Consider the following 19986-nt stretch of genomic DNA (forward strand, 5'->3'; position numbering starts at 1 on the left):
CCAAGCTTGACATCGTTGCAACATCATGGCTGTGGAAAGAAAGAAAGAAAGAAAGAAAGAAAGAAAGAAAGAAAGAAAGAAAGAAAGAAAGAAAGAAAGAAAGAAAGAAAGAAAGAAAGTGAATGCATGTTAAGTTAGCGCTCAAGTTGCACCAAGAGCTCGACGCGCGCTGCGTTTACATCGTTTGTTTTCGAGTTCAAAATGCGATCTGAGTTCAACCTCTCGTTCAAAAATTGAATGAAAGCTTTGAAAAATGCTCCAGGGATCATTGCACGATGTGTAATAGTTTCGCTTCGACGAAAGATTGCTGAACGAGACGTGGCGCCTTGGCCAACGAGATTTATGACGTTCTCAAACCCGCGTCGAGTCGCGGCAAGAGCGTTTTGACACTGAACACGTGTGAAATACATTACTTATTTAGTTAAGGGACTGGATTATTTTTCACGCTTGACAGCCTAACTGCCTTTGCCATGCAATATTTATACACTACGAATACGAAAACTGCGTAGAGAAAGTGAAAAATCTTTTTGATACTGCAATTACTTGTAGAGGCAAAATTTACACCCGCAGCCGAATGTGACAGCTGAAAAAGAGGACACGGACAGGAATTCAGCGAGCCAGAGGCTAAGGCCGGCGATATGACATTGCTCCAATAATGTGGCCGCGATCAACTGCAGCGACATCTACGTTTTAATTTACTGTTGCAGGCTAAGGAATAAAAAATAAAGGATGAACTAATTGCAAGTGAAGTATAATACAATAAAGTCAAGTAAAATATGGAGCAGTTACTAAATGCCCGCAAAAGGACGCGCGATTGTTCATTTATCTGATGGTTATGGCACTTACAACTTGTCACACTCGATGGGATGGGGAACAGCACATGCATCTTCGGCATCACAGGCAACGTTCTACGCATGTCGTTTTATTTGCCAATACATCGCAGTGCTCTTCTTGGACTATTTTCAGCGTGCAAAGCAAAACTTACGAAATTGCTCGAAGGCGCACCCTAAAGTGCCTACATATTTTTTGCTTATTGAGAAGATCTAGGGACTTTGGCGCACCCTAAACCGTATACCGCGGACGGTTCTCTTTCGAAAGTATGCTGCGAGTCGAATAAGAAACAACTGTGAACGCTTCGTAAACTACGTGGTATACGTTGCTAACTGCTGGCTTAAACGTATACGCGTGTCTCGCAACTTGACAGACGACAGGGCTTTTTGGCCGATGCGCAACCTTCCGAGGAGGCGCTGCCTAATGGACTCGCGGGCCTCTACTGCACTTAGTTGTTTTGGGTGTTGCGACATTCAAGCCAATGGGGGCGGGCGGTAGTCTAGCGAAAACAAGAGCCTTCTTGTATGATTAATCGCTTGCTTTACGTGGTAGTGCATTGTCCAGAGGAATACGCAGCGGTGCGCTTGGCGCAACTATCGTTCCCATAGGCGCATGCTCGAGTCCTATAGGGGGAAGCGCGTAAGTGAGTTTGTAGGAAAAGTACTCTCACGATGTACTACGTCCGTTTTACGCTTTGATACGTTTCATGTTCGGGGATGCTTCTTGCTTTTCAGTTTCAGCAGCGAAAAGTTCACCGAAACAGAAGTGCATGCTTGAGTTTCCATGCTGCCGAACACGTTTGACAAAGACTCCGCCAATAAAAACAAGTAACACAAATATCGTCCTGTAATTTGCGCCTGACGGGAGCGCAATCTGCCTGACGGGAGCGCGAATATTGAGAGATAATGTACCTAAAATGTGGCGCGATTTATCGGTTATCTGTGTACCTGACAAGAAGTAGCTTTGTCGTTGCTTATCCTTACCCTCCAAACGGGCTCGTCTGAAAGCAATGCACAAAGCTGGTAGTCGTATTGTTGGCCGCTGGCAGGGTCCGCTTTCCCGACACCTCCCAGGCAAGCCAAACAACGTATGTGGCAGGAAAGAGAACACCAAGGTGATACGGGGATCAGCTTCACTTATAGGCGTGTTGGGCTTGGTTTCCTTGTCTGCACCGTTATACCTTACTCTTATTTTGGTGTGATGAAGTACACGCGTGTACAGCTGTTGCTGATGCGATTGTAGGTCTGCGCTAACGCGCTCATTCTCAAACGTCTGGCTAAGATGTCTGACATCTGATAACCACAAGCTCGATTCAGAGCCACAGAAACCACATCTTCACCATGAAACACAGAAGAGTACTTGCTTGCAATAAGAATTCCGAGGCACGGTGTTACGGTTGCGGCTGCCATAAAGCAGTGCATAACCCTTCAATACGTATGCTGAACGTAACGTTCTACAGAGCTGCATCGGAGGTGATAAACATGATAAATGTCCTCACATACCGCAGTGCGTCAGCCAATGTCCAGCGCACGCTCAATCCACGGCGCTTACAACGTGCACGCCGGCGGGCCCGTTGCGTGACGCGACCACTCGTGCAAGTCAAACGTTACTTCGGTTTTGTTCCTTTGTACGCGATGACGTGCGTGCCAGGGCCCGTGCTTGCGCATCGCCACGCCACCCTCGACTCGCCGGCACGTCATAACCAGGTCATAACAGCCGCTCCCACACCCCTTTGTTCGACAGCCTCGCCCCCCCCCCCCCCCCCTCCTGCCTGCGTGCCGTCCACCGCTCGAGCGGGGACTATAACGGAATGCGGTGCTATACACTGCAGCACTCCGCACGCCATGGATGTGCCAGCTCCGGCAAGCCGTATACAGTGGCGTGACACACGTGCTGCCTTCGTCCCGGAATGAATGCCGCGCGTTAGCGAGAGCCTTTGGCTAACCGACCGACTGACCCACAGTTTGAACAAGGCGGGCCCGCACCTGGTTTTCCTGTATTTCCAAGCGCTAAACAACACGCGTATGTATAGCAAGCCTTCGGCAGTAAACCTGCAGGTGCCAGCTTCCACACCCAGCGCACACAACCTATTTGGGCGCGCAGTGAAGGCGGGATAAAGGACACCGAGCGATGCCATAGGGGAGCGTAGTGATCTGTTAGAGAAAGAGGTAGGCAAGAAAATGGCAGGGAACTCGGTAAAGATACACGATTTTGTTTATTGTGCTACATCGGAGACGATAAATAAAGGAACATTGCGCTAAGAAACAAGAGAAGCGGCCAGGTTAGACCTGCGCATACACATGACGGTGCGCATTCAGAGCGGCCTTAAACGGTCGCTGAGACCCTTTGTCATGCACGAGAAGCGTGGTGCGCAGCAATTGGTAATGCCGCAGATGATGCTGTAGGAATGTTTTATGTCTCGGTCTCCTGTGAATTCCCGCCATATAAACACTATATCTGAACTGTTGCCTCGGCTGACACACACTGCACTCACTGAACAAGTTGGTTAAAAGAAGAAATCAACCGATGATCACAGCTCAGACCACAAAACCCTCGTTGGCCGGCATAGCACCATGCAGCCGGCCAGTGTTAACTCTTCTTTCTTCGTTTATTCGTCTCTCTTACAACTGGTGCCCCACTCACGCCTAGACATTGTGGTCTCCTAATGCATGTTATTGTTACTTGTCTTCGTTTAAACGTAGAATCGTTTTGAGTCAATAGGCCTCCTGCGACTTTTAGGAGAACAACCACGAGGTGACCATCGACTCGGCTGCTGCGCGTTCAAGACTTCTTCCTCTTAAGTTTGCACACTCCGCTACGTCGATGCGTATCATAAAAACGTTCGTTCAATCGCTTCTCCTTCGCTCACATTATACTCCGAGTCAGGAAACCGCCAGACGTGAGCTTATCATATTAAAAAAGAACTTCGAGCCGCCACCTGAGGCCACCACAACAAAAACTGCCGAACCATTCTTTAATAAAGTTTCTTCTTCTTCACGTAGATGAAAGTTCGGCAGTTTCCTGAGATGTCGCTTTGGTTGTCGATGGGTCCCGCTCGTTTGCGATGACGTTCGCGGACTTTTCTCGAGCTCATCAAGATGGTATCATTACCCAGACTGCAGCGGCCAGCATCAATGCGGCGCTTATCAGACACGAAAAGGGGTCGTGGCGCGCGTTTCCACGTGTTACCCTTCTTGGTCTGGGCGGGCCGCACGCGAGGGGAACAACGCCGAATTTAGGCATGTCCCGGCTCGAGTCCTCGCGTGCCGCCATCGACGTTATACCCGTACGCGTAAGGTGTGCTCGGCGAAATTTTCTATAAAGGGCGTGGGAAGGTCCTTGCCGTGCGCGCGCTGACGGGGCGGGGATGAGTTCTCGTGCGCAGCTGGCTGCTCTCCCGTGCCGGGTGCACGCACGGCTCGGGCGTCGCGTTGCGTGAAAGGCAGGGTGTGAACGTCCTCCGAGCGACCTCGGCGAGATTTAAATAAAGATCGTTGGCAGGCGCGCGCCCTTTCGCAGTTGTCCGGAAGAGAATTTCGTGGAACCGCTGAGGAATGTGCGCGACCTATAAATAGTCGTTCTCGGTGAAGTACTCGGCCGGACTGAATCGGGTCAAAGTTTTGCCAGGGAGTTCGCGTGACGCGTGGGCGCGAGATGCCGGTGCAAGCTTGACGGGATTCACTTAACTTTCCTTCCTGTTTGTTGCTGCACATCTTTTTGTTTTGTTGAACTGACAAAAAGAACAACGTGACACGGCATTCTTCTATGGACGAGTCTTCTTTTTTGTCCAGTTGATAATTTTGGGCTTACGTTAAGGGAGGCGGAGGGGGGCGGGGTTGCATTCATACTTCGTGCTTCTCGGTAAGTCCGGAGAGGACATTCCTTAGCATGACAACACACGCTCTGTATTTTCTCTTCTTGAGTCGGTGGGGTCTTTAGTTGTGTTTCTTTGGAACAAACAAGAAATCTTTAAGAAAATGAAATTGTAAATGACGTCTGTCAGATTCTATGGGTTTGTGGACGTTTCCTACGTTACGTTCGTGCTTAGTGTGTAATTCGCCGCATCGTGTCTACGACCATTTGCCGAGAGGAAGGTCTCAAAATTGAATCGTGCATTCTACATACGGTTCCGAGTCCGTACTCTCTTTTCCCATCTAAACACATGCAGAACATTTATCTCCTTGCCCGTAATTTCGGTGATCGCCGCACATTGTTCGGGGCAGTTCCATGAAAGAAGGGGGGGGGGGGGGGGGGGTGGAGGCCTGGGAAGAAGGCGTTCCTACAGCTTGTCGCAAGAACAGATGCATGTTGCTTACAAAAAATCCTTGCTCGCAATCAGAGAAGCGTCGTATAGGTATCAGAGAGGAAACGATGAAGATTTCGCCCGTTCATCCGCCTTTTTTTCTTTCTATGAAGATTTCGCCTCAAGGCGCTGAAGCCAAATTGATTTGATTTGAAAAGATTAACATTTTTTATTCTCACTCGCGCTCGCTATTTCGCGTGTCCTGCAATACAGCCTCCTTTTAAACATGTTAGTTCAGGAGTGCCGATATATTTCAGTGATCTTCCAGCTGAATAAAACAGAGAGAAAACAAAACAAAGAGAGAACAAGAACATCTCAAAATACTCTGAGTCCGCGTTCACTCGCTTATACCCGGCTACACGCGCTGCCAAACGACGTTCCGCTGCTGAAAACGAAGTTTCGGGTTCAATTCCCGGCCACGACAGCATCGTTCCAATGGGGGCTGGAATGGCTAAAACTAGCGGTGCGCTAATATTCACAAATATTGAAATACGAATCGAATTGTCTTTGCCATTCTGTTCGTATTCGATTCGAGAACTCGCTATTCTAAACTGTCGAATACTCGTTTCTTTCGAATATGTAGGGGATAATGACGCTCATTGGAGTCGCAGTAAAGGAGAGAGAGCGAGTAATGGAAGTGGGGAGCGTTATTCCGAATGACTCGGCTGCAGAGGAGCTGCGATTGCTGGACAGGGGGCACCAGTTCCTGAGCGTATACGCAATGGGGAAGACAGCTTCCGCTCAATAATTTTCAGCCAATCATTTACAATCCCTCACTCTTAGGCAGCCTACATACGGGTTTTTCGTCTCAATTTAGGCAAATCAATTTATTATTTGACTTCTCCCGATATTTTCATCCTTATAATACAACGCGCGGTGCTGTAGTATCTTGCTTCTATCGTTAAACGAACTCGACGCTCTATACGTGCATCTGGCGACGCGCTGTTCTTCGTTTTCTTTTTTTTTTTCGTTGATGTCATCGCCATATTGAGCAAGATAAGTGAAAACAGTTGTTTCTCCTTTACAAGCTCCTCAGTTGGCCATACATTCAATTGCGAATGGTATTACACGCATTTATTTATTCCCAAAAGGAAAGCCATGTAAATAATGTCAATAGGCCTCTTTTTTACCAAGGGCTTGGACTACCCGCAAACTTTGCATTTCACTCTGTTTAGAAAACATATTCAATATTAGAGTCGATATTCGGAGAGCGTATTTCACAAATATTCGTGTTCAATTCGATTAAGGCATTTCACTGTTCGCACCAAGGTGGAGATGATGCCTCAAAAAATAAACGAAGCCGGTCGTCGCCATTTTGCTAGAGAAATGAATTAACGCTAGCATATGGCGGTGAATACGAAGCGTCTTTTTTTTCTTACATCTAGCGAATTCAACACGGCCAATTCTGCATAGTTGCTTCTCGATATGTCTGTTTGTGTGACTAGTTTTAGCGTGAAACTTGAACGTCTTGGCAACACTCATGGGATATTATGATATCACTACTCAGCCAATGCCAATATATTAGCCCGAAACAATATATTTCTTTTTTTCTTTTATTTCTCCAATTAGCCTAGAATGTACAATAAAAGATCAAGAACGTTTGAAATGTGACCGGCTTCCAGCTAGTTTGGCATGCTTTCAAGGGTGAAGTCCCCTTGAAATGCTTACCCAACGAGGAAGCCTGTCCGTCACGTAAGACGAATCGCTATAAAAATAATGTATAAAAGAACAGTTTCTATCAAGGCGTTGTTGAAATATTTGGGATGACGGAATAAAAGCCATCTCTAAAGCCACATCTAGAGCCAGCTTGGTACATTGTAGATATCAAGAAAATTCCAATTTGCGAAAATTTAATGCCAAACACGCTATATTCCCGATGCGTTTCAGTGATCGCGGAATGCGCCTTCCGTTGGGACATTCCTTCACCGACCGAAACGCCCCGATCTATGAGGGCTCATACTCTTTACGTCGGGCAACACAGACAGATAAGCAGCCAATGGTTTTATAAGGATGATAAAGAATGATAGGGGATTATATCGGTCTCAGCGTGGTTGATAATGGTTCAACGCGGATGGATAAAGTGCTAAAGAGCAATAAGGGCTTATAATGGTCGGATCAATTCTGATGTTAAGCACTGATAACGGTTTATAAAGGTTGGACCAAGTCCGATTAGGACAGAGAAGGGTTCATAAGGATCGGATTGCGTCTGATAAGGTTGATAACCGATAAGGGTTGGTAATTGGGTCGGTTCTAGTCTGATAAGGTTGATAACAACTGCTAAGGGTTGATAAGCTTCATAAAGGTCACATCAAGTTGCATAACATTTATAATAACACCCGGCGGCATGGCAAGTGACACAAAGCTTAACCATACTTAGACAACTCCCAGAGGATTTGCTGCGTGTATCTTTAACGCGACCGTATCGCAAAAAACTCGGTGTCGGCGTCGAACATGGTTTCGCGAAAAATCGTTCCAAACCACAACCACACAGGCCCTCCGCATGGCGCACGGGCGTTATTGAACTAATTGAATTAATAAGAGTAAAATACGTCAAAAAATCGTAAAGTACGACTTAAACAGAACCTACAGTCATGATAGCGTCGAATTGTAATTTGAATATATCAGAAAACATCATTCCGTTACGCGGAACTCAAACACAAACCCATTTTCCAGCGTTTGTACCTCCATAGAGCGGCGCGGCCCGCTGGCTTTTTACAACCCCACCCAGATGGCGCTCGCCTCCGCGCATCCGCAAGAAAGCTGCGGCTGCCGGGAAGCGTGGCAAACAGTCGGGGAGCTTAAGCGTCCTCCAATGTTTTTTTTTTTTAAAGGTGTCTTCGATTCGAATACTTTTAGCTAAAATGCCAAAGTACCGAGCTTTTGAATGCAAGTCAATAATCCCCGAGCGTTCAAAATCAATACCGAGCCGTCCTCTCCACAAAATGTTCCTGATTGCCACCCGTGTTGCTTTAGTGCGCCACAATCAATCAGTTAATCAACCAGCGTCCACACTTTGCCGACCCAGTGTTGTCTATACCGGACCGCGTCCCTCTCGCTACCCTCTGGGCGCCGTGCAGGCAGGCGTTGCTGCTGCAGCACACGCTGACCTCGTCGGAGGCGCAGTCCCCATCGTCGTCGGTGCGCACCTCCACCTCGTGCGAGCTGCGGTCCCTGGGCGAGCGCACCCCTACGCCCAGCCTGACGCGCCGGGCGCAGAGGATGTCGGTGGCCACCGAGGCCAGCGACAGCGGCTGCAGCATGGCGCAGCCGCCGGGCTCCGCCAGCGTGGACTACGACACGCGCTCGGTGCCCTGGTCGGCCCCGCTCGGACCACGGCCCACGGGCTCCTACAGCTCGCTCATCTCGCTCGGCCAGCGCTCCCTGGGAGCGCACCGGCCGTCGCCTCGGTCCCTGCAGGTACGTTAGCTGAACCGCGTCTTGGTGGCTCTTGCTCAGGTACGAGCAAGATCACTTTCGCAAGGCGAGTTCAGCGGGCTTTGCCAGGAGTAAAGGTTTACTTGACCTCGTGAGTATAGTGCGTTGTCGTCGCTTGTCACAGGAATAAGGGAGTCTTGAAGTGATAAACTGCGGTCGAACAAGGGAAGCCTCAACATAGAACCAATGTTTCGACAAGTGTCCATGACGAAGATCAGTTCTCTTGTCGGAACTTTGCCTCCATGCTGCGGCTTCCCTCGTTCGTCCACTGTTGGTCGACTCATACCAAAACATCCCGTCAAAAATCGTTTTCAGGATCAGATATATACAGCTGCCTTCATTGCGAAAAGCACGTGCTTGAGTAGTGAGGACAGTGTAGAGGTCCAAGTGACAAGTTATCACACTGGTCCCTAACTAACTCATTAGCCTAACTCATTGATGAAATATAGTTCCAGAAAGACGGGAAATGTTCACTCAAGAGGCGTGCGTGGGTGTCGTGTCCGATAAGGTTGACTGCGCTAGTTCTCTGATCTTTTTTTCTGTTCTTCGCACAGGTGTCCCCGGCCCTGGCGCAGCGTTCCCTATACGCGCAGCACGTGCTCAACTCGCCCGAAGTGGCCAACGGCCGCAACGGCGGGGTCCGGTGCGGCGGCGTGGGCGGGGCCACGGCCTCCGCGACGCTGGAGTTCGCCTACATCCGTCCCGACTCGCCGGTCACCCTGACGGGGCCCCGGCGCAGCACGCTCGACAGCGGCCACTGCCAGCGATCCCAGTCGTCCTGCTTCGGCGGCGCCAGCCCGTTCCTGCAGCTGGGTGAGCCGCAGCAGCAGCAGCAGTACCACAAGCTCCTCCAGCAGCAGCAGCAGCGGCACCACCGAAACCACAAGCACCATCAGAACCACCACCCCGCCGCTCCTCCGTTCGCCCTGCACGACCTGAGGGCCGCGCTGCCGGGCCAGGACGACGAGCCGCGGCCGTCGTCCATCTACGGCCAGCCCTCTCTGACGGTGGTGGGCGACCGCGCCGCCTACTCGGTGCAGCCGCCCGACGTGGTGCCCAACAACCACGCGCCGCGGCCGTCGGCCTCCAAGCTCATGAAGCGGGCCGTCAGGGCGTACACGCACTCCAAGTCGGACTCGTCGTTCGTGCTCAAGCAGAGCCCGTCGCAGCTGCAGGGACACTTGGCCGTGACCTGATACGACGGCGCGCGCCCCTCGAACCATGTCCCCCGACGTGCTCCATCTTCCGCGCTCCTGGTCGGCAGCCGCCATCATCGCCTTCTCCTGTCCGACCGTTCGGCGACCGCGCTGAGCTCGAAGCCGCCAAAGGACGACGACAGAGCTCGCCCTTTTTAAGGTCTCGAGTGGCTCGGTGTGTTGTGTCGGGTTTCGCGGCGTGGAGCGCCGTGGTGGCGACGCTGAGCTGGTGCGACGCTCTTGTTGGCGACGGCGCCAACCGCGCGGCGAGTGATGGGTGACCAGTTCTACGCGGCACGTGTCTCCGAGACGCCCCCGTCGGTTCTGCCTCGCTTTAGTCTTTCTCTCGGTTCCCTTCTGTACACGCCGATCATCCGTGACGAACTTTTTTGCCTTAATTTTGCGCCGGTTTTGACTATTAGTTGCCACAGTGCGCCTGGAGGAACTCTCGCCCTAAAAAAAAACTTGGTACGGTGGTTATGATGAGTACGAATTGTGTTTTGTATTTGGCAGTCAAGCTGCCATCCGCCAGTTTTGCACGTGTGTTTTTCCTTGATCGCCGCTTGATGACTCACGAGAGTCGCAAGAAGTGTACAAGCAAATTAACTTACTGAAACCTGAACCTGGACGCCGCTGTGCGGTGAAATCATGGAACGACATGTTTCTATCGGCCCACCTTCCTTCTCAGCCGTTATTTTGCCTCTTTGTTTGCACTAGTGAATTGAAATTCGTGAACTGACCTTACATGAGAGTCCTTGTGATAAGAACTCCAGGCATCAAGGTGCACCTCGCAAAATAAACTATCTTTTTGCGCACCTTTGAAGGTTACGTTTCGCGAGATAGCGAGCTAAGACGCTGGACGACGCGGTGTAAGACATAAACCCCATGCAGCAGCAAACGAGTCAGCAGCGAAACGCAAGTAGATTGAACGGAGTCGGGTGGACGAGGTGAATTTGCGTGATGATGCCGTTGTCTCCGTGCGAGCCGTTTTAGTCCTTTACCATAGCCTCTTCTGGGGTTTCTTTACTTTATTGCGTACGCATTTTTGTGGTGTTAGCGTGACTTTCAGTGAGTTAACGACGGGTTCGGTCAAAGGACGCTGTGAATACTTGGAGATAAGAGAGTGGTCCCCGTCTTGGCGCGTTTGGTCAAGCAGCCGCTGCCGTAATGCATGTCCTGCCCTCGCTTTCGATCGCCGCAAGCGCGTTGGCTCTCTGCGGGCCTTTCAGAGCAGTTCGATTGTTATCCTAGACGAATCTCATCGAGCGCATGAGACGAAAACACGTAGCTGCTTCTCTACATATTTATTTTTTTTTTCTCGGCGGTCGCGAGTGTACGCGAACGAAATGCACAACCCAAGGAAAAGCGTGTACCGAAGAAAGAAAAAAAGAAAGAAATCGAGAACAACTAAGCGCGTGGTTCTGGGCGTCTTCATGTCCTTGCATATATTGCGCGGAGTGCGCGACATCGTTCGGTGTCGGTTCCAAGCGGCGCGCGCCCGGTGTTGATGGAATCCCAGTCGAAGAAGGCTTAATGGAATGACTCTCGAGGCGGCTTGCACCGTCACTTTCCGCAGTTGTTTTCGTTGCACCCCAGCCCACTCCCGCATTCGCCACAGTTCCCGCGACCTTCTCAATCGTATATACTATACGCCGTCACTATACCCTGTATAGCTGGTCCCTCTGTAATTCACACGCCCGTTCCCGTCTCGTTTTTCAACCTCTCCTGTAGAAGCCAACCACCACCAACCTGTGCGAGTCCACTGTGATATATATTTTCTATTGTACGCGTGTGCGTGTGTGCGTTCCGTGCGCGTAACTCGTCTGTGAGAACCGGTTGTAAAACAGGGCGTCGTGCGAAGTTCTATACTCGTATACGCATTTGCATTTCGATTTTTTTTTTTATGACGACATTATCCCGTTAAAATTTAACCGCCCGGTTAGGCGTCCATTGGACAGTCACCACTGTCAGACAGTACACACACGATCACACACACACACAAGCGCTTGCCAGAGGTGTACACGACAAGGTGTGGAGTGACGAAGCAGGACACTGCGCGTAGACTTGACTGCCACATTCGAATCTTGTTGAGATATATGTGTGTATCTCTCTCGCGGTGTGTACTCCAGAACAAGTGTGAATGTACAAAGTATAGTAGGTGCGGGGGCGCCCTGTGTACCGTTTAGTCACGACGCCGTTCAATTAGCGAGGCGCAGCAGCACTTAATTAGGTGCACTGCACGTCATGCGGGCATCGCGATCGAATCTCCGTTCCGTGCGGTGTAGGCACATCTAAATCTACAACCACTGCGCGCGCTCCGTCTTAGCAGCTACGTACAGAAACAGAGTGGTCACGCCCGAGCAGGTGAAACGTCGTTCGAGTTGCAGACGCGGCAAAGGTCACCTGCGACTCCTGTCATCTCTGTACACACTGCATCTGGAAGATGATGGTTAGCTAAGCGAGGCTGAAAGCTGTATACAAACTTGACAACGACAAAATTTAGGCTGGCTAAATATATCGAGTATGTGTTCTTTCGAACTGCTTTTACGGAGTTGCTGAGACGGAGCGCAAACCATATACAGAGCGTCGGCCTTCATTCCGTGTCCTTCCAAGAGGCTTGCACTGTTGCCCGCTATAGCTTCTACGGACAGTCCTTTGAATGGCCGTAGGTAGTCGTCCGTGCGTCGACGACCATTGCGAGGTGCGGATATTTGGCGAAAGTCTGGTGCGCACGGACAGCACATGGTAGTGCGGCCCGTTTCTCACTGCCAAGACCTGAAAGGTGCACCTGCGAACAGGCAGATGGTGTCGGCGTGTACTGTAACTTTGTCTGAGCTCGACTGCCAGCAATGCTTTCTTTTCCCCTGAGAGCCTCCAAAGCTCGGAGTGTCGTTGAACATAATATTCCTTAGCAAGAGCACCTCGTTTCTGGCGTGTCTATTGCGAGAAACTGCGGCCAAACGTGTTTTTGGTTGTCAGTTCCTTCTGAAAGCTTCTTCTTCTTCTCCGTGGCTGTCATAGGCAACATCTTGATGTGAGCGAACGTGTGATAGGTTGTGAGTTGTCGCTGCAAAGGTGCGGAGTCCGTTCCGCCAGTGTGTATGTGGCGGCCTGCTCTTGTAACGTTATCGTGTCAGCGAGTTCGTTCTTCGTAGATGTCGGTAACGTGTGACGCGCTGTGAGGGGGAACATGATTTAACCGTGCTTGGAAATTTTTGTGCTCGTGTGGCATTTCCCAGAGGATCCGATTCCTCGTTAGTTTCAACGTCCTATCGTCTCCTTCGGCAACTGTATCACCATATACGGAAAATGGGAAAAGGTATCACCACATCTTCAAGTGCGTTAGCTTTTGGTGACGCAATCAATCTGATCAGTGCTTTATAAAAAATACATTGAAAACAAGGAATAGGTTTACACTATTATTGCCTATCGCTAGCGCACTGCCCCAGTTGCGCGGTGCATGAACTGCTGATGGGAGCACTACTCTGGTCTTCTTGGCACAGTGTACTTGCCTACGTCTGGCTGTTCAAGTCACCCCCAATAGTGCACAAAGTGCTGTGATTGCGAAGAGATGCAGATCTGAGAAAAGGGTGCTTCAGTCAATGGTCATCTTTTTGTCTGTTGTGATGTGTTGGCAAAGCAATTGCTCAATTCCATTCAGCGTGGGCGCGTTGTAAAACTATGGGCCCTTACATTTTCTTTTACGTGCGTTTCTTTCAACGCTGAGTAACCTTTGATGCTCATCGCTTCGTGCATTCGCTACGGATTTCGTTACAAACGTATTGTTCCTGCGTAGGTACTATACGGTCAAATGAACTTTCTTTTTCTTCTCCGTTAGAACTGTTTAATTGCGGTGACCACTGGCCTCACGCTCAAGACTGGTGCTTGCTGCGTACGCAGCAAGCACGTCGGTGATGATCAGTTTCTTCTAAACTTGACATCAAGTTCACCTTGTAAAAGTGGAATCTAACTTGTCCTTATAATAGCGTACAATTTTTTTTTTCACGGGCGCAACCGAAGCGATTGCACAAAGCAACCGGTTCTGGGTCTCCGCACTGTTTGAACACGGACATGTTTCCTATTTGAGATTATGACGGTACCCGTCTGCCTTTTTCTGAGATATGAGTACCAGCAAAAACTGCACAACCTGTGTGCAAGGAGAGTCTATCGAATGCCGACGCATCTTTTTTCCCCCTTGAACGTTCAGTCTGAACATGTTTCAAGGCGAGACTATATATATGCTGACACCAAAACGCATGCTATACCGGCGAAAACTAACGCGGCAATAAATTACGCTTTCCCACATGAGTCCGTACATCGAATCGTATGATTCCTCCGTTATATCTCCCTATCTTTCATTGCTCGGTTGATATTAGTGGCACGAACGAATTGCACGCCCTGCTGCTAACGACGAGATACAATTAAGAAAGTGGAGGATAAGATAAGAACTGTGAAAAGTTCGACATGTCTGCGAACGTGGTAAAAAGAGGTGTACACGTCTGGCTGATAAGCTTGTACCACCAGGTTGGTAAGAGGCGCTGCCGTCACGTGAGGTCTTGGCGCGTGAGTGTAAGTACACTTATGCGTTTGTCGAGTGGGGTGTCGCAAGACCCAGCACGGCGTGAAGAGAAATGCAATATACAAAGTACAATATGAATTCAGATATTTTGACCACGCATATAAACGGCATAAATCTTATCGAAGAAATAAAAAGACAACTAAGGAGTGCGAACATTTACTGTTGAAGCAGCACCGTGACATCCACCGCCAAGATTTATCTGTGGATGTGACAAAAACATGTGTTTGCCTAATGAACGCGTACGTATTTAATAGCTCCCGAATTTGTGAAATCTACCTTAAGACATTATGTTACCCCCGTCGTCGACACGAAACGAAGAACCGAATGTGTTAGTTGTTGTTTTTCTGCTTTCCCTAATTGCCACTTGCGCTTAGCGGACGTTCTTCTTCGATTCATTCAGCTCTTTCTGTCTTGCCTTTTTCTTTTTTTTTTCTACTGATGTCTTCGCAGGAGGAGAAAACCGCGGAGGTCTGTAGTTCTAGTCATTCAGCAGTGTGTGCTTGCGTGCGTGCGCTTGTGCACGTGATGATTTTTTTTCCTTCTCCTCTAGTTCCTAAACAACCTCCGGGGATGTGCATCCAGCTGGTATAGTTTAACCGATCAAAGGATATAAGAAGGGATATTTGGAGACGCGAACCAGAAAAGAGTTCTTTGTCTGTGAAAATATTTATAACCCGTGTCGAACGAATCTCCTCCACTGTTTCTTTCTCTCTCACTTTTCTATTTCTTTTGAGATAAAAAAAACAACACTTCAATCTGACGCACACGTGTTATTGCCTGCATTACTGTGATGATGATGCGCGTCTGGTAACATCATTGCTGGTAGCGACAACTTGCGGAGTTCTTTTCAACAACAGTATCCGAAAAGCCACGGATACGCGATCGTATTGCCACAATTTATCTGGCCGATAAACAGCTGAGTCAAGACTACGCTGCTACCAGAACTTTTGTTTGCTCTAGCAAACACACACACAAAGAAAAAAACGCAGTGGCACACTGGTGATAGCCGTTCTGCGCATCTTGGCTTAAGAACAGTTTCAGGAGACTACGAAGTTTGAATAGTTCGTCTCGTGGCCAAAGTCGAAAAACAGCACAGATAGCAGAAAAAAGAGGCGGACAGCGCACACGCTCTGTTATCACAACATGTTAGATGCGCTGTGGCTCCCCGTGCCATGTACGACTCCGTTTGACGGTAATAGGCTATTGGTAACGCGTGTGCGTCAAGTTGAAACACTTCACTGGTGTCTCTCCATCTTTTTCACTGTTACGACATTGATGTGTCACTGTTTGTTTCTCTCCTGGGTGGTGAGAGTGGAGCACACAGTGTCTCTCCACTAATCTGAGTCTCTCTGTTCTCTAATAACTGCGTGTCACTCTTCTTACTCTCTTCACCTGGATATTTTTTTTTTCAGACTGAATTGTGCGCAGCCACACAGATTCTGTTTCTTTTTTCATTTTTTTCTTCGGATATATTTACAAGACCTCGAATAAAAACTTGTATACTGTGAACCAAGTTGCTTCTGCCTGGCTGAATTCATGACGCTGAGTGTCACATTTCCGATTACCAGACCACGCCGTTTACTTTTGAAAACGCCTTCTTAGCTGATTTCACACAGGGTTGGCGTATCTGGGATCTTATTATCTTGTAACCACTTTCAGTAAAAAAACAAAACACGGTCGGTTAGGTGACTTGCAGATGTCGTATGAACATGCAAATTGTGTCAAGTGAACTGGGGTCGGCCAAGTAGCATGTTGCGTGTGCTGGATCACGTTCTGGCACGTCAGACGTTCGAGCTTATCCTCCACGGTTTGTTTCAGGAAAAATGTAATCGGCCATGCACGTAAGAGCTTAGGACAATCTGAATCGTGCTGCTCGACTCAGCAGTCAGTCCCTTGTACCCGCTAATGTTGCCAGTCAAGAACGGCATCGTGCTTGGTGAGTACAGTAGTCGCACTTCTGTCGCAGTGGACGTGAACAATGCCATTTAGTGGGATGCCAAGTGAGTGGAACCAGCTGCGGCCGAGCTGATTACAACCTGGTGCCTCCATTACAACTAGCGGCAATGTATGCTGTATGCACTGTACCCAAAGATTGGGGGCCTTCTCCAGACCATGTCCGCAAGGCAATGTTGCTTGTGGGGGAAGGGGGAGGGTGGTTGGGCCATGCGTTTCGGAATGTTTCTTCACTGAAGAGTGACTAGGCAGCTTCTGAAACAACCTGGAATTCGAGCGTTGCACCTTTAACATTTAGTCTTGGATGGGCGTCACGACATTCAAGTCATGCAATTTCGTTTCTTGCTACGCTTCAGGCTGGTCCGCAGCACGCAGCTTGTGATATGGAGCGTGCGACTTGTTAGAAGCGAGTTGCTTGCTTCGTTCTTTGCGCTTTTACTTCGAGCATGTTTTGTCAATGTGGCCTATTGTTTGAAGTAGCGGTATCTGGCAGTGCGGAAGGGTCAGCTGTCCGGGTTGTGCTGTTCGTCACAGCGGAAGCGGAGCCCGCTATGCCTTGGCTTTGATGTGCTGCTAATGGACCTTGACGTGCTTTGCTTGAAATGCGGTGTCGAGAACCTCCTGGAAAGCGAGGTCCTTCTCAGCAAGCAGTACCTACTAGACGATGGTGTCTTGTACGTCGGAGGCAAACCGATCATGCAGCATGATGTCAAGCGGTAGCATCGTTCCTGGTGAAGGAGTTGAGCTTGACAATGTTTTGAACGATTGTGACTGTTGTGACACCCGGTGTTGTATTACTGAAACTACACTCAGTTGCGAGTTTATTTTGCGCTGCTACGCAAGTTGCAATGGACTTGCTTGGCATCTAGTACCAAAGCTGGAAGCAGCATCTGCTGTAAATCTCGAAGCGCTGTGCGTCTAAATGCTGGCGGCCGGAGGAAGGAGACGAGATCCGTAAAAGGGACGGTGATCAAAATTTTGGGTGCCATCTTCATTCTGTCATAGCAAAGTGGCACGTTCCCGAACGTCCTCCTTGATGCCGTTGGCCTCCAAGTAAATTTTGAGGTGCTCTGACCGCGATGTCCAGCCAGTTCCGAAAAAAAAAATTATTCAATAGAGCCGCGCGTCGCCATGGAGGTCTCAGTCGCAGGGATAAGCTACGTGCGGTGTGTGGAACTTCTTTGCATCGTCGCCAATGTTATGTCTTTAAAGACAGTTTGTTCAGTTACAATGCGCACTGCATAATGGTTGGCAGGTTGCCTGTCTTGCTTGTGTCCTGAGTGACGGTCAGCGGCTCGGCTTCGGTTCGGTCATTGTTCAGGTAAGCGGATATGGCCATTTGAGAACTGAGGCAGCCGGATGGGGCGAGGATTGGGCATACGGCGCCTCGACGATTGTATAAACAGCCGAGGCACGGGACATAGCAGAACGAAAGACAGATGGCGACGTCACCATGATATTCCCGCGCAGCTGCTTTCCACAACGTCAGAAATTTTGACAGTGCCTTCCCTAGACTAGTTAACACCTGAACAGAGAGAGATTTAGAAACTTTATTTCTTAATGACTCTTAGTTCGAGCCATGTTGGAGTCCAGCTGAGGCACTAATCACGATTGTGAGTCCATTTGTGTGGATCTATTGATGCATTTGATGCGGGCTGCCAGCAGTGGCCATGATGTATACGAGTTGATTCGGTACGTCGCCGCCATTCCTAACATGAAGCCCGTGCAACCTTCTCAAATGGTGTTAGTTGAACTTGCATTGGCGATTACCATACGTGTCATTTCTAAACATGCGCATTGTGAAGAAACTATCTTGTGAATGGTGGTAGATGATGTTCAGCGCAAAATAACAACAGGCACGGACGTTGTGTCTAATGAATGCAATGTGCATTTGTGCCGAATTGAATTGGAAGGCGCACCTATATACATCCAAGCAATTGCCTCATTAGCATTACGTTTGCGTAAACAATGTATACTGCATTCGTGTCAATTTGCACAAACATTTGAATCATTAGTTACGTTCGCATAGTATGTTTTAATATCTGCGCAGTGCTTTTCCGACCAAGGGCCGGAATTCTCCTCCCCTCCCTTTCCTACAGAGGCTTCTGAAACGGTCATTTACCAATCGCCAGCCTGATTTAGCCGCTCGAATATGCGTTCCTCACATGAGCATACGCTACTAAGCGAGCTAGCCATGACATTAGATTTGGGCCCATTGTCAAGAGCGATTGAACATAAAAGCAATCAGCAGCACGAAGTAACTACAGAGATGCTATGTTGCTTTGGGACCGCTTGTCGTTTCGAATCTACTGCATGCACAGAATTAAAGCGACCGGTAAGAAGTGTCTTATCATTGTCGCTATGACGCACTCAGTCGATGTTGGCGCAAGAAACGCAAAAAAATACGAGCTATGAGAGTCACTCAAGCCCGGGATAGAGCTGCGGCTGCTGTGGCTGCGGATAGAACCCGGCTGCTTCAATCCGGTGGCCATGTCAGTGGGTTCGCCGGGCGATAGCGTTCCAGCGGCATTTTTCACCGACAGATAGCAGTACGGGCGTCCTTCACCAGGCGTCAGTCACAGCGGCAGATTGTCGCCGCTTATCTCGTCCCACTGAAGCGATCGCTTGCCATGCCGTCCGCTTTCTCGAACCAGCGAAAGGAACTGAGGATTTAGGCCGTGAGTATTCCTTTCGTTCTGCCTTTCCTCAGGTCTTCGAGTACACCCTCGTAACAACCGTCAGAATTACCATCGAGGATCGTTATGGGCGCGTACGAAGGCGAGCTGGCCCTTGAGAACGTTCTCGAACAAGACTTGCTCGTGTAAACCACGGGTTGTTTTCGCGCCCCCTTCGGATGGGGAGGTTCCGTTGCATCGGCGCCGCTCGTTGTTTCAACGCGTTTGAGTCACGCGTGCGCTTTGCCGTTTCTGTCACCTTAGGTTAGCAAGATGTACTTTCGAATAAATAATTTACTTGCTTACGTTTTATCGAACTGCTGCCGCGGTGAACGCGCGAGCATTCTGCTGATTGTTGTTCGCCGTCTTCGAACTAGCCGTTCCGGATCACAGCACTTCGGGTTGTTGTTTTGAGGCGAAGTTGAGTTTCTCGGCCTCGGCACACGAGACAAGTCTAGAAGGCGAAGCACGAAATGGGAATGGCAGGATCAAAAAATGAAACCTGTGGAATCTTGTGCTTAGTGCCGATTTTGTTGCGTATAACTTAGTTCCCATTATATGACAGTGCCATAAGTCGCCTGAATTTAGCATTCCACGCTTATCGACTTTCATGATTGCAGGTCTACGTTTTTGCTCTCTTGTGCGACTTAAGTGGCCGCGTTCCCTTTGAAACGGAATCCAAGAACATCGTTACGGTGTGTTCTCTGACCACGTTAAAGAATGTCACGAGGTCGAAATTATTGCGCAGCCAGTCACCCAGTGCGGCACAACCTGATAGACCAGGCGTAACAATGGGCCATCAAGCACCATCATTGCAATCAATGAAGCACCATTCTTTCTTCCACCGCTATAACGCACCGGACTTCGTTGACTTTTGAGCGAGTGTTTCAAACCTGACAAAAGCTCATTTCATGCCACGCCTAAAATTGTGCTGCGCTCGGCTTTTTCCTTTCTTCTTTTTAAACCTGAGTGCACAGTATATGATCACCTGAATAAACTATACTCTGAAAGATG

At 49.2% G+C, this 19986-nt stretch overlaps 2 protein-coding genes across 7 annotated transcripts in view; both read left to right on the top strand.

The window, feature by feature from the left end:
• Nucleotides 1-15857, top strand: part of LOC135898782 (uncharacterized) — a 343693-nt gene extending 327836 nt beyond the window's left edge. For all 5 annotated transcript variants that reach the window (XM_065427942.1, XM_065427941.1, XM_065427943.1 and 2 more), the window contains 2 exons: nt 8212-8551; nt 9124-15857. In XM_065427942.1, coding sequence (XP_065284014.1) covers nt 8212-8551; nt 9124-9765 — 982 coding nt within the window. In that variant the 3' untranslated portion in view covers nt 9766-15857. The remainder of the gene's footprint in view (nt 1-8211; nt 8552-9123) is intronic.
• A 404-nt stretch (nt 15858-16261) lies between these two features.
• The window catches only part of Rab32 (RAS oncogene family member Rab32), a 31946-nt gene continuing 28221 nt past the window's right edge, over nt 16262-19986 (top strand). The window contains exon 1 of one of the 2 annotated variants that reach the window (XM_065427946.1): nt 16262-16280. The gene's annotated coding sequence lies outside the window, so the exon portion shown is untranslated. Of the gene's footprint in view, nt 16281-18733; nt 18976-19986 lie in introns of those variants that run through there. The other variant, XM_065427945.1, reaches the window with a different exon arrangement.

The sequence above is a fragment of the Dermacentor albipictus genome, chromosome 3, assembly GCF_038994185.2.
Source record: "Dermacentor albipictus isolate Rhodes 1998 colony chromosome 3, USDA_Dalb.pri_finalv2, whole genome shotgun sequence".
Taxonomy (NCBI): Eukaryota; Metazoa; Arthropoda; class Arachnida; order Ixodida; family Ixodidae; genus Dermacentor; species Dermacentor albipictus.